General features: G+C 38.0%; 1 protein-coding gene across 3 annotated transcripts in view; it reads right to left on the bottom strand.

Annotated features, from left to right (window-relative positions):
* Positions 1-11310, bottom strand: part of DNAH12 (dynein axonemal heavy chain 12) — a 173590-nt gene extending 162280 nt beyond the window's left edge. For all 3 annotated transcript variants that reach the window (XM_060402345.1, XM_012099851.5, XM_012099857.5), the window contains exons 1-4: positions 11158-11310; positions 10305-10505; positions 1667-1748; positions 1444-1470 (exon numbers count right to left, since the gene is read on the bottom strand). In XM_060402345.1, the coding sequence (XP_060258328.1) occupies positions 1444-1470; positions 1667-1748; positions 10305-10474 (279 nt within the window). In that variant the 5' untranslated portion in view covers positions 10475-10505; positions 11158-11310. The remainder of the gene's footprint in view (positions 1-1443; positions 1471-1666; positions 1749-10304; positions 10506-11157) is intronic.
* Positions 11311-13564: the final 2254 nt, after the last annotated feature.

Genomic DNA, 13564 nt, shown 5'->3' with positions numbered 1-13564 from the left:
GGAGTTTTACGGTTTCCAGTCTTACATTTAGGTCCTTAATATGAATTATGCTTTTGATGTCATGTCTAAGAATTCTCTGCCTACTCCTAGATATTCTTCTAAAGGTTTTTTTTTAATAGTTTTGCTTTACATTTAAATCTATGATCAATTTTTAGTTAATTTTTGTTCAAGGTGCAAAGTTTAGGCTGAGGTTTGAAAGTTTTTGTTGTTTATTTCTTTCATTGTTTTCTTTTTTAATGAGGTTCCAATTGCTCCACTCCATTTGTTGAAAAGATTATCCTTTTTCCATTGAACTGATTTTTTGCACTTCTATCAGAAACAACTGTTTATAGCTGTGTGGGTCTATTTCTGAGTCATCTATCCTGTTACATTGATAACAAGTATTCAATTATGTAAAAATAAAAGGTTTTAAAAAGTTACCTGGAGGTCTAGGGAGAGAAATATTGGAAAAACATCCTTTTGGTTTGGCAACTAGTGGTCATTAGTGAAATTAGTGATGAAGTGGTGAAGTTCCTAGAAGCCAGGTTGCCAACAGCAGTGGCTTTAAGCATGAATGATTATTTTATACCCAGGTACCTACTTTGGATTGTAAGACACTAAAGGCAAAAACTGTAGATGAAAAAATGAGGATGTTAACCACATACACCCAAAAATAACTTGCCATTCACCCAGCCTCACATTAAATATTTATAAATGTTTTGGAGTTGTTTTTACTAGGGTTCTTACACCTAGTAAAGGGAAAAATCCACAACCAAAGTCTCTAGAAAAGTTGTGAGGCAGAGGGTGGAGAGGAACACTTTAAAAGACAGAAAAACTTGAAATAGCTAAAATGAGGTTCTTCCAAAGATAAGGAGTCGGTAGGAAGACTCTTAGTCCTCTATCCTGAGGGGGAAATGTAAGGGATTTAGAAAGCCTGTAGCCCCATTTGGGAATATGCTTCACATATTTCTCTTTTGTGTAACCAGCTCCATAACTTTCCATATCCTTTACTGCTAAATAAATTTTACATGTTATTATCTTTCTAACAAGCATGTTATTATCTTTCTAACAAGCATGTTGCACTTTGTCACCCATGCACAGTGTCTTTTTTTTTTTCAATTTCTGTTATCTAGCATGTGAGTAGCACACAATAAATTCTAAATAAGCAGTCATCATTACATCAATATCAGCACAATAAAAATGGAAATGCATTTCCTTTATAACTACCACTTTGAATATTTTTTTCTTTGGGATAAGAACAAAAAAAATATTTACAATTAATCCTCAAATAATGAATGCCAACAAGAATGTAACTTGTAAAACCTGCATTGTTCCCTTAGGCAAAGGAAATAATCTGCTTCTAAATTCTTCTCTAGGATGGAATATAGCAGGTGGTCTTAGAAGGAACTACTTTGCAACAGTTTGAACATTTTCAAAACAAGGAATATAAAAAATTCAACTCACTCCTTTCTTTTTAATTTCACTGGTCATCTGTCAAAAGCAAGCAAATAAGATATAATTAGATCAAGAAAGTTTTTTAAGTAATTTTACTATTTTTAATAAAAACATAAAAAGTTTTAAATATATGCATTATTCTTTAAAAATACTACTTATATTTACATTGACTTAAAACAATAGTTAAAATAGTATATCATTAACAGTTTTTAAAGAGAAAATATAAACCTACAGTTGGAGGATAATCTGGCTCTGGTGATGAAGATGTTCTTTTACCCAGTGTTCTGTCTAAATTCCTTTTGGCTCCTTCAATTCTGAAATTCACAGTTAGAAAAATGTATGACTCTCTTGAATATAACATTAAGATATATTAAAACATTATTATTTGATTATTTTTTCAATTATACTTGAGATATTCAAGGGTTCTTTATCTTACTTAATTTTCTATAAAAAATAAATCTCAATTACCATCATCAATGAGTCTTTAATTTTCATATTATTCATGTGTAATATAAAAGGAGACTATAAATAATAGCCCATAATTTTCAATTATAACATCACAATTTTTAAGTTAATCTGATATGGGCCCTTATATGTATTATCTCTATTCAAACATCACCTTGTCAGAGATTTCCCTTACCCTTACTAAGTAGCACGTCCTTCACTATCCATCTTCTTTATCCTCACTTTCCTTGCTTCATACTACTTGGCACCACTTGACATATTATGTGTTGTAAACCATTTTATTCATTGCCTTATCCTTGATACCCAGAATAGTATCTGGCACATAATCAGTCAGTTCAGTCCCTCAGTTGTGTCCGACTCTTTGTGATTCCATGGACTGCAGCATGCCAGGCATCCCTGTCCCATCACCAACTCCCGGAGTTTACTCAAACTCATGTCCATTGAGTTGGTGATGTCATCCAACCATCTCATCCTCTGTCATCCCCTTCTCCCCCTGCCTTCAATCTTTCCCAGCATCAGGATCTTTTCAAATGAGTCAGTTCTTTGCATTAGGTGGTCAAAGTACTGGAGTTTCAGCTTCAGCACCAGTCCTTTCAATGAATAGTCAGGACTGATTTCCTTTAGATTTGACTGGTTGGATCTCCTTGCAGTCCAAGGGACTCTCAAGAGTCTTCTCCAACACCACAGTTCAAAAGCATCAATTCTTCAGCTCTCACCTTTCTTCACAGTCCAACTCTCACATTCATACATGACCACTGGAAAAACCATAGCTTTGACTAGACAGACTGTTGTTGGCAAAGTAATGTCTCTGCTTTTGAATATGCTGTCTAGGTTAGTCATAACTTTTCTTCCAAGGAGCAAGCGTCTTTTAATTTCACGGCTGCAATCACCATCTGCAGTGATTTTGGAGCCTAAAAGAATAGTCTGTCACTGTTTTCCCACCTATTTGTCATGAAGCGATGGGACCAGATGCCATGATCTTAGTTTTCTGAATGTTGAGCTTTAAGCCAACTTTTTCACTCTCCTCTTTCAGTTTCATCAGGAGGCTCTTTAGTTCTTCCTTGCTTTCTGCCATAATGGTGGTGTCATCTGCATATCTGAGGTTATTGATATTTCTCCTGGTAATCTTGATTCCAGCTTGTGCTTCATCCAGCCCACTGTTTTTCATGATGTACTCTGCATATGTTAAATAAGCAGGGTGACAATATACAGCCTTGACGTACTCCTTTTCCTATTTGGAACCAGTCTGTTGTTTCATGTCCAGTTCTAACTGTTGCTTCCTGACCTCCATACAGATTCCTCAGGAGGCAGTGTATTCCCATCTCTTGGTATTCCCATCTCTTGAAGAATTTTCCAGTTTGTTGTGATCCACAGAGTCAAAGGCTTTGGTAGAGTCAATAAAGCAGAAATAGATATTTTTCTGGAACTCTCTTGGTTTTTCAATGATTCAGCAGATGTTGGCAATTTGATCTCTGATACCTCTGCTTTTTCTAAATCCAGCTTGAATATCTGGAAGCTCATGGTTCATGTACTGCTGAAGCCTGGCTCGGAGAATTTTGAGCATTACTTTGCTAGCATGTGAGGTGAGTGCAATTGTGCAGTAGTTTGAACATTCTTCGGCATTGCCTTTCTTTTGGATTGGAATGAAAACTGACTTTTCAGTCCGATGGCCACTGCTGAGTTTTCCAAATTTGCTGGTATATTGAGTGCAACACTTTCACAGCATAATCTTTCAGGATTTGAAATAGCTCAACTGGAATTCCATCACCTCCACTAGCTTTGTTCGTAGTGATGCTTTCCAAGGCCCACTTGACTTCGCATTCCAGGATGTCTGGTTCTAAGTGAGTGATCATACCACAGTGATTATCTGGGTCATGAAGATCTCTTTTGTATAGTTCTTCTGTGTAGTCTTACCACCTCTTCTTAATATCTTCCACTTCTGTTAGGTCCATACCATTTTTGTCCTTCATTGTGCCCATCTTTACATGGAACATTCCTTTTGTATCTCTAATTTTCTTGAAGAGAGTTCTAGTCTTTCCCATTCTACTGTTTTCCTCTATTTCTTTGCACTGATCACTGAGGAAGGCTTTCTTATCTCTCCTTGCTATTCTTTGGAACTCTGCATTCAAATGGGTATATCTTTCCTTTTCTCCTTTGCCTTTTGCTTCTCTTCTTTTCACAGCTATTTGTAAGGCCTCCTCAGACAGCCATTTTGCTTTTTTGCATTTCATTTTCTTGAGGATGATCTTGATCCCTGGCACATAAATAGGTGCTCAATAAACAGTTTTGAATGTAACAATTCATTATCCATAAAATATAACTTCTTTAAATGAAATTATATTATCATATAATCCACTCATCTGTCACCAAATAAATACTTACTGAATGTTTATATATGCAAGATATCCTACTAGGCTTTATTAAAATATTGCAGTGAGAAATTTCAAGGAATTTATAAACTGAAAGGGTGGGAGGATAAGATCAGGATGCCATATAAAAAGTATGGGCAGGGGGGAAGTATGAGACACTGATGGTTCAGAGGAGGGACAAGTTCACTCTACCAGAAGGCATCTATGAGGGCCAGGTGAACAAGTCAGCATTTGCTATTAGCTTGAAATGAAGAGGATCATAGGTGATGCAGTTTTCTTGGGCAGATAGATCTGAACAGACAAAGACCTTAAGAAACAGGGAGAGAAGCCATCAATTAAAGGCAAAAACTGAGAATAAGTTGTCCAATCTGCCCAGAAGTTATGGAACAGATGGAGATAAGTTTGCAGAAGCGGATTGGAATATCTAGCTAAGAGTATCAAATAGCAAGCTTTTTAATTTAGTAGACAATGGGGAGTTACTGAGATTTTTTTTTTAAAGCATCGGAACATATTTAGGAAAACAAATTTACCAGTTTATAAAGGCTAAATACACTAGAAGAGAGGGCCAAAGCAGAAAGTATACAAGGAAAAGAAAAGAGACCCAAGAAAGAAGACTGGAGAATGGGCCAAGCATGACAGGAATGATGAAGAACAATTGAAGGAGGCAAAGCAGTCATGGTCAGAGGCAAAAGGAGATCTGGAAACTGAAGGAAAGGATGACCACCAGAACCACATAAGCCCAAACTAGTTAACGCCATAGACAAATATCTGTTCTGCTCACTGCTCTATCCATACCACTTAGTGTCCATCAAGGTCAATAAATACCTGTAGAACGGATGATCAGAACAGTGAATTCGGGAAAGATTCTGCATGTCTAGTTCAACACCTTATTTGCTGTGTGAATACTCTCAAAAATATCAAACTGTACCCCAGGATGACTGAGGGGAGATGATACTCATCATTTTCTGAGGTAGCCCAACTTATTGCCATATTCTTAGAAACAAATTTCTTATATTGAGCTGTATGCTTTTAACTTCTATACTCTGGAGCTATATATACGAAAAACAAAATCACATTCCTCTTCTGTATTACCCCTCCAAAACTTAGTGATACCTATTCAGTTCCTTTGACCATTCCTGTCAATAAGTTGCCACTATGACAACTTTATCACATCCTAGGCATTGGCTTCATTGACTATGCTAAAGCCATTAACTGTGTGGATCACAACTAACCATGGAAAATTCTTAGACATGGGAATACCAGACCACCTTACCTGCCTCCTGAAAAACCTGTATACAGGTCAAGAAGAAACAGTTAGAACCGGACATGGAACAAAGGACTGGGAAAGGAGTTCAAAACTGGGAAAGGAGTACATCAAGGGTGTATATCGTCACCCTAATTATTTAACTTATATACAGAGTATATCACTTGAAATGCCAGGCTGGATAAATCACAAGTTGGAACCAAGACTTCTGGGAGAAATATCAACAACCTCAGATATGCAGATGATACTACTCTTATGGCAGAAAGTGAAGAGGAACTAAAGAGTCTTTTGATGAGGGTGAAAGAGGTGAGTGAAAAAGATGGCTTAAAACTCAACACATTAAGAAAACTAATATCATGGCATCCAGTCCCATCACTTCATGGTAAATAGATGGGGAAAAAGTAGAAACGGTGGCAGATTTCATTTTCTTGGGCTCCAAAATCACTGCAGACAGTGACTGCAGCCATGAAATTAAAAGATACTTGCTCCTTGGAAGAAAAGCCATGACAAACCTAGACAGCATATTAAAAAGCAGAGGCATCACTTTGCCGACAGAGGTCTGTATAGTCCAAGCTATGGTTTTTTCAGTGGTCATGTACGGACGTGACAGTTGGACCATAAAGAAGACTGTGTGCTGGAGAACTGATGCTTTCAAATTTGGGGCCTGGAGAAGACTCCTGAGAGTTCCCTGGACAGAAAGGAGATCAAACCAGTCAATCCTAAATGCAATCAACCCTGATTATTCATTGGAAGGGCTAATGCTGAAGCTGAAACTCCAATATTTTGGCCACCTGATGTGAAGAGCCAACTCACTGGAAAAGACTCTGATGCTGGGAAAGATTGAAGGTAAAAGGAGAAGAGGGTGGCAGAGGATGAGATGGTTAGATAGCATCACCGACTCATGAATCTGAGCAAACTCAGAGACAGTGAAGGACAGGGAAGCCTGGCATGCTGCAGTCCATGGGGCTGCAAAAAGTTGGACACAACCTAGCGACTAAGCAACAACAGGCCCTGACTTAAGATCTTTATAAGAGTGGATCTCATTTAACTCTCATAGAAACCCTACAAGACAACCACTATATTCCCATCTTACAGATAGGAAGAATAAGATAAGTAAAGTTACCTGACTTGCCATAAGTAAAGTTACCTGACGGCTTATTACATTGCTAATAAGCTACAGAGATGGAATATGAATTCAGGCCTGTCTGATGCCAGAGTCTATACTCTTCCCCATTAAACAAGTCCGTTCTCTTCAAATTAGGCAGTTTCACGACTTCTCACTCTCCTCATTAGCTATAATGGTTTATCAATGTCCCTCTTAAAATATAAGCCAAGAATTCCAGATGTTGCTTGATCAGTGCAGAATGAAAATTTTTCTCTTCCACATTCTAGACATTCTTCATTTATTAAAACAGTATAAAACTGAATTAGATTTCTTGAGTAGCTTCATTTCCCTGTTGAGTTTTATGAAGCCTGACTAAATTAAATTCCAAAGGCTTTCTCACATGGAGTAGAAAACATACTTGGAATATCCTTCTTCCTATTTTCTTTGTTAATTGTCAAGGCCCAGGCCAGACATCCCTTTATCTGTCACTATCTCCCTGAGCAGCCTTGCTCTCAGTAATCAATACTTTCAAGGACTTTGCCTTATCCTTATCCAGTTGGCACTAGCTACCTTGTACTGTAACAATCCCAAGATAAATATGTTTAACTTCCTTGAGCTCTTTATATATAAATACCACTCTTTAATATAGCAATAATTTTCTGGAGTGTGTTTTCTCATTCTGCTATAATTAATCAATTTTCAAAAAGAGAAGAATATAAGAAGGAGCCTTTTCACTCCCTGTTTTTCCTTTTTGTGTTAACAATCAAAAGCAGATAAACAAAACTGGATAATTTCAAAGGACCGTGTGAGAGACTACATGTGGTAAAGAAGAGAAAGGTTGGTCTGAATCAAGAGGTAGGCAGTGGCCAAGGAAGAACTGGCTCATCCCTGGAAATCTGGAAAGCTACAGAATAATTTTCTATCTTTGCTCAGTCAAGTGTTCTCAGGACCTGCTCCTAGCAGGGGGTCCAGTTCTGCCCAGGACTCCTTATATCCCACTTTATTCCTAGAACTCTATCTACAGACCTCACCTGATTCTACTGTTCCCCAGGTCCCTGATACTCTAGTGGCACTGATAATTTGTCAGCTCCTAAAACACACTGAAAGCATTCCCATTTCAGGGCTTTCATGCTTGCTATCCCCTTTGCTGGAGTGGTGTTCCCATGTTCATTTAAATGACAAGCTTCTTACTCTTTAAATCTCTAAATATCATGTCCATAGGACTTACCTGCAATGTTCCTAGAAACACTTTCTCTATCCCACTGTTTTATTTCTTCACAGGATCTATCACCATCTAAAGGATTAATATAATCTTTTTATTTTTTATTTTTATTGTGTTTACTATCTGCCTCCTCCTACCAGAATATAAGCTTCTGAAAAGACTACAGTCCTTTATGTTGTATTCTCTATGGTCTTTCTAGTAACAAGCACAGTGTCTGTGAATCAGTAGATACTTAATATCTGTTAAACAGATGTAAGAGAAATATGCATTATAGATAGGGTTAAAGCTGCACAAAAGGGATTAGGATAAGGATTTCCAGAGAAAGTGATTCAAAACCTAAGCCTTGAATAAACAGTATAAGTATTCAGGCAGAAAAATAATCTCCAGTGAATAAAATGTGAGGAAACAACTGTGAAATTCCTTTTTCACTAAATGTAAAAAATATAATATATTCATGGAACTTCAAGTAGTTCAACATGACACTCTTAAGATTATGAAAGGTTCTGGAGCAAGAACAACATGTAACTCCTAAGGAACTCCTTTTTTCTCCAGTCTAAGTCTACTGAAACATTGATCAGAGTCTTAGAAATGAAAGGGGTAAAAAGTACTAACAATATCTATACTACCATTAATATACTTTATACATTTGGATTTAAATATGATTAGAAGATTGACTGACTAATAAAAATGTAATTCTAAAGAAGTTATATGATTAATGGCAGTGGTGGTTTAGTTGCTAAATTGTGTTCAACTTTGGTACCATCGACTGTAGCCCACTCTTGCACCATGGACTGTAACCCACCAGGGTTCTCTGTCCATGGGATTTTCCCGGCAAGAATACTGGAGTGAGTTGCCATGCCCTCCTCCAGGGGATCTTCCAGATCCAGGGATCAAACTCGAGTCTTCTGTGTCTCCTGTGCTGCAGGCGGATTCTTTATCTGTTGAGCCATTGGGGAAGCCCCTAACTTATTTTAACTAGCAACAAAATGATCATAACAATATAACAGAGAGAAAAATGTAGTCAGTTGTGAAAATATGTATAAAGGAGGCAGACCAAAAAGGGAAAGAGAATTCAGAAGGATAAGCAGAAATCCACCAGAGAGAAATTCCCTGTTTTATAGTTCAGTGTTAAGTTCACATCTGACAGGTGAGCTCAACGTCTTTTTCTTATTTATTCCCAGAGTGCAGCAGAGTCAGGTACCTAGGGAATTCCCAGTAAATGATGAATTGAGTGAACCATCCTTATCACAGCCTTTGGTAGCTGGTGCCAACATTATCGGAGAAGACAATGGCACCCCACTCCAGTACTCTTGCCTGGAAAACCCCATGGGCAGAGGAGCCTGGTAGGCCGCAGTCCATGGGGTTGCTACAAGTCGGACACGACTGAGCGACTTCCCTTTCACTTTTCACTTTCACCCATTGGAGAAAGAAATGGCAACCCACTCCAGTGTTCTTGCCTGGAGAATCCCAGGGACGGGGGAGCTTGGTGGGCTGCCGTCTATGGGGTCACACAGAGTCGGACACGACTGAAGCGACTTAGCAGCAGCAGCAGCCTACATTACCTGTGTTTTTTTTGTTACTTTGTTCTTTGTCTGCGCTGGGTCTTCATTGCCATGCCCAGGCTTTCTCTAGCTGTGGTACGTGCGCTTCTCATTGTGGTAGCTTCTCTTGTTAAAGAGAAGAGCTCGTGGGCTTCAGCAGTTTTGGTGAGTGGGCTTAGTACTTGTGGCACACAGGCCTAGTTGCCCTGCAACATGGGAAATCTTCCCAGACTAGGAATCAAACCCATATCCCCTGCATTAGCAGGCGAATTCTCAACTACTGGAAGACCAGGGGAGTCCCTAAATTAGTTTTAATTTCCACTAAATTGGAGGGTAAAGGGCAGGATGTTAGACTCTATTTTCTTCTGTATAGAAAAAAATTTTAAGTACAAGTAGTTTCAACATTTCTTACTAAGTGTTTGCTCAAGGGCAATGCTATTTGTAGAGGCCCAGTTACTTGCTTTTACTTTCAGGAACCAGTATGGTTATCATATATCATGAGGAGGAATAGTGTGGTGTTCAAAGTATGTGAACTCTAGGACTAGACTGTCTGGATCCAAATCCAAGTTGTGAGACCTTCGGGCAAGTTACTTCTCTGCACCTCGGTTCACTCATCTACAAATAGCAGTAACAAGAGTACCCATCTTATAGGGCTGTTTGAGAAGTATACGTAAAACAATAAAAAACAATGCTTAGAATAAACACTGTAAGCACTGTACAACATTTATTCTCACTACTATTACTTTTTCAATTGTTTTCCTAATTGAATTTGAAGATGGTATTTTGCTCATGAACAACCAAAATAGTTAAGATGTTTTATGAGTGTGCAAACACAGATTATTTCACTCAAATTCCAAACAAGGATTATTTATGCTTGTATGCTAGTAGCTAATATGCTACTTACACTAACTGATTAATTGTCTTCTGCTGCTCCTTGGATCTTCTGTAACTCAGCAACTTACTTTGTGCTGGTGTGTCAACACCTAAGTCTTCAGGGGGATGAACAATGGGAGGTAACTTCAAGTTCAGAGCCTCTTTTTCTGCTGCAATGGCAGCTTTGTTTGGATCTGACATCTTCGTCCCCTAAAGATTAAAATACTCTGTACTGTGACGAGAAAAAGTCCATAAAGCCATTATTGTAAAAGCTAGTCTCAATATATTTATAACATATCTTACATATCAATATCAAAAGTTCTAGTTCTCTTCATATCTTCCTCCCAAGAATGGCAGTTGAGATAAATGGATAGGGATTCCTGTTAGAGTCCTACCATTCACTGCTGTAAAGAAATGAAGCTGTCCCTTGCCTGTGAGTGAGGGCTTCCTCATGGATGAAATTATGGAACTGGATTAGATGCTCTCTAAATACCCTTACAGTTCTGAAATTTTGAGTTCAAATTTTCCCTCAGATGCAAATCACAGTAACACAATCCAGCTGTCGAGGTATAATCCCTTTCCCCCAAAAGCTGATACTTTGCATCGTTAATATTTTTAAACATCCGTATTTTATCTTAGCTTTTCCACCTTCCTAGAAAGCAACACTATCATCAAGCAAAACATAGGCATACTAAATCCCTAAGACATCTGAAATGTCATATAAGTGCTGAACAATGAACTGTGATAGCAACTGCATTTGCCGCGGGTGCCCACAAAACTCGGGGAATCCTGCCTCGAAAAAGAGACGATTTGGGCGGGTATCCAATTCAAAATCTCCTGCCCTGGGAGAGGGGTGAAGAGAAAAGTTGAGGACAAAAAAGTACCTGTCTGATTGCTTTCACTTCTTTCCTGGTGCTCGGATAAGAGGGAAACGTTCAGAGAACTTCTCCAGTGGTGAAAGGAAAAAAGAAAACGATGGGTGAAACGTCCGGAACCCCACAGGTTGCTGCCCAGCTGGGCGGTCGCCGCGTAGAAACAAAGTTGTCGCCATGGAAACTGTCGCGGCCGCAACCAGTTGCCTGGAGAGGCAGTTGCTGAGCTGCGACAGATTAGGATTATCATAACAATAATATTCATTACTCGAGTAAATGGAGGATGGGTGAATGAGATTTTTTACTTACCTGCCTTCCCTTGGAAGGGGCGGTGGAACTGCTGGAAACAGATTCATGTAAAACACTCACTGTCAAGGGGGATCAAGTCTTCAAGTGTCCCCTAGCTACTTCCCTGTAAATATTATAACTAATCAAGAATTTATCTTGTTTCTCTATTTGCTATTTGTTTCGACTGCGCTTTTCCTTCAGGAAATTCTTGGCAGAAAAAGTTAAGTGTGTACATTCTTTGAATATGCGTGGAGAGAGAAACGTGAAAAGTTGCTGTTTAAGACTGCACAATGGATACTCCATCTAAGTGATGATAGCCTACACAAATACCATGTGCATAAATAAAATCGGCAGATGAATAAAATCTAGTGGTGTATTCATGGCATAGTCATTCAATAAATATTTGAGCATCTTCTACGTGCCAGTGAGCATGTAAAGAATTTTTTTAAAAATGAGAGTACAGCCTATCCTGGCGCACAATAGTTCCTCTAAAAAACATCATTTGAGTCAGTGAATGAACAAACTGAAATTCCTCAGACCTTGTAAAAGCAGCCTATCTTTTTGTAGAAAACAAAACACGTTTTTTTTTGTCACTGTTTTTTTAAAAATTTTATAATGAAATATAGTTGATTTGCAATGTTGTGTTAGTTTCAAGTGTACAGCAAACTGATTCAGTTATATATCTGTATATATTCTTTTTTTAGATATTTTTCCATTATAGGTTATTAAGAGATAATGAGTACAGTTTCCTGTGCTATACAGTAGGTCCTTGTTGGTTGTCTATTTTATATATAGTAATTTTAATCACACTCCTGATTCATCCTCCCACTTTACCTTTTGGTAAGGAGGACAGTGGCTTTTTATATTCTGCACACACCTTCGTCCAGTTATTCAAACACTAATGTACTGCTGTGATGAAGAGATTTTCCAGATGTAATTCAAGTCCCTGATGTGAGATTATTAGGGCCTCACTCAATCAGTGGAAGTTCTTTTAAAAAGTTTTAGACATGCCCTGAGTTAGACTCCAAACAGCAGCTTGGTCTACCATCACTTTCCCCTCTCTGGCTCTCCCCCTCCTGACAGCCTATCCTTACAGATTTTGGACTTGCTTCACTAGCCCCCAGAGTTGCATAAGCCAGTTAGTTTCCTGTAATAACCATATATATAAACATACAAATACTGGATACATATAAGGCATATATATAATCTACTTTTCTGCCTCCCTCATTAAATCTTGACTAATACAATGCATATCTTTTTTCAAACAGCTTCTTACAGGTATAATTTAAATACTATAAAGTTCACCATTTTAAAGTGTATAATTCAATGGGTACTTTTAGTGTATTTATAGTTGTGCAACCATTAACAGGACCCAGTTCTAGAACATTTCTATCACTGCAAAAAGTTCCCTTCAGCTAATATGCAGTCAGTCCTCACTCCCACTTCCAGTCCTAGGCAACCACTGATTTGCTTTTGGTTTCTATAGGTTTACAATTTCTGAAAAATTTCATATATATGGAATCTTATATTATGCGGTCTTTTGTGTATGGCTTTTTTCACTTAATGATGTGCTTGAGGCTCATCCATATGTAGTATGTGACAGAAATTCACTCCTTTTTATTGCTGAATAGTCTTCCATTACCTGAAGGAAGAAATAGCAACCCACTCCAGAATTCTTGCCTGGGAAATCCCATGGACACAGGAGCCTAGTGGGCTATATAGTCCATGGAGTCAAAAAAGAGTCGGACACAACTTAGCAACTAGCCAAACAACAGTCTTCCATTAAATGAGGATATCACATTTGGTTTATTCATTCAGAAGCTGACGGACATTTGGATGGTTTCCTCTTTAGGGCTACTATGAATAATCCTCCCATGAACATTTGTGAACAAATCTTTGGATGAACATACACTTTTATTTCTCATTGGTAGGAATTGCTGGGATAAATAATAAGCCTATTTGATCTTTTACAAAAATGTCAAACTGTTTTCCAAAGTGGCTGAAAGATTTTACTTACCAAAAAAACAACAATACAATGATTCTAATTCCTCTACATTCCTTGTCAACATTTGATATTGTCCGTCTGTTTTAGTATAAGTATTGGAATGGGCATACAGTGGTATCTCATTAT

The sequence above is a fragment of the Ovis aries genome, chromosome 19 (genome assembly GCF_016772045.2).
Source record: "Ovis aries strain OAR_USU_Benz2616 breed Rambouillet chromosome 19, ARS-UI_Ramb_v3.0, whole genome shotgun sequence".
Taxonomy (NCBI): Eukaryota; Metazoa; Chordata; class Mammalia; order Artiodactyla; family Bovidae; genus Ovis; species Ovis aries.
The sequence above is the reverse complement of the archived record's forward strand: the minus strand, read 5'-3'. Positions and strand labels throughout refer to the sequence as shown.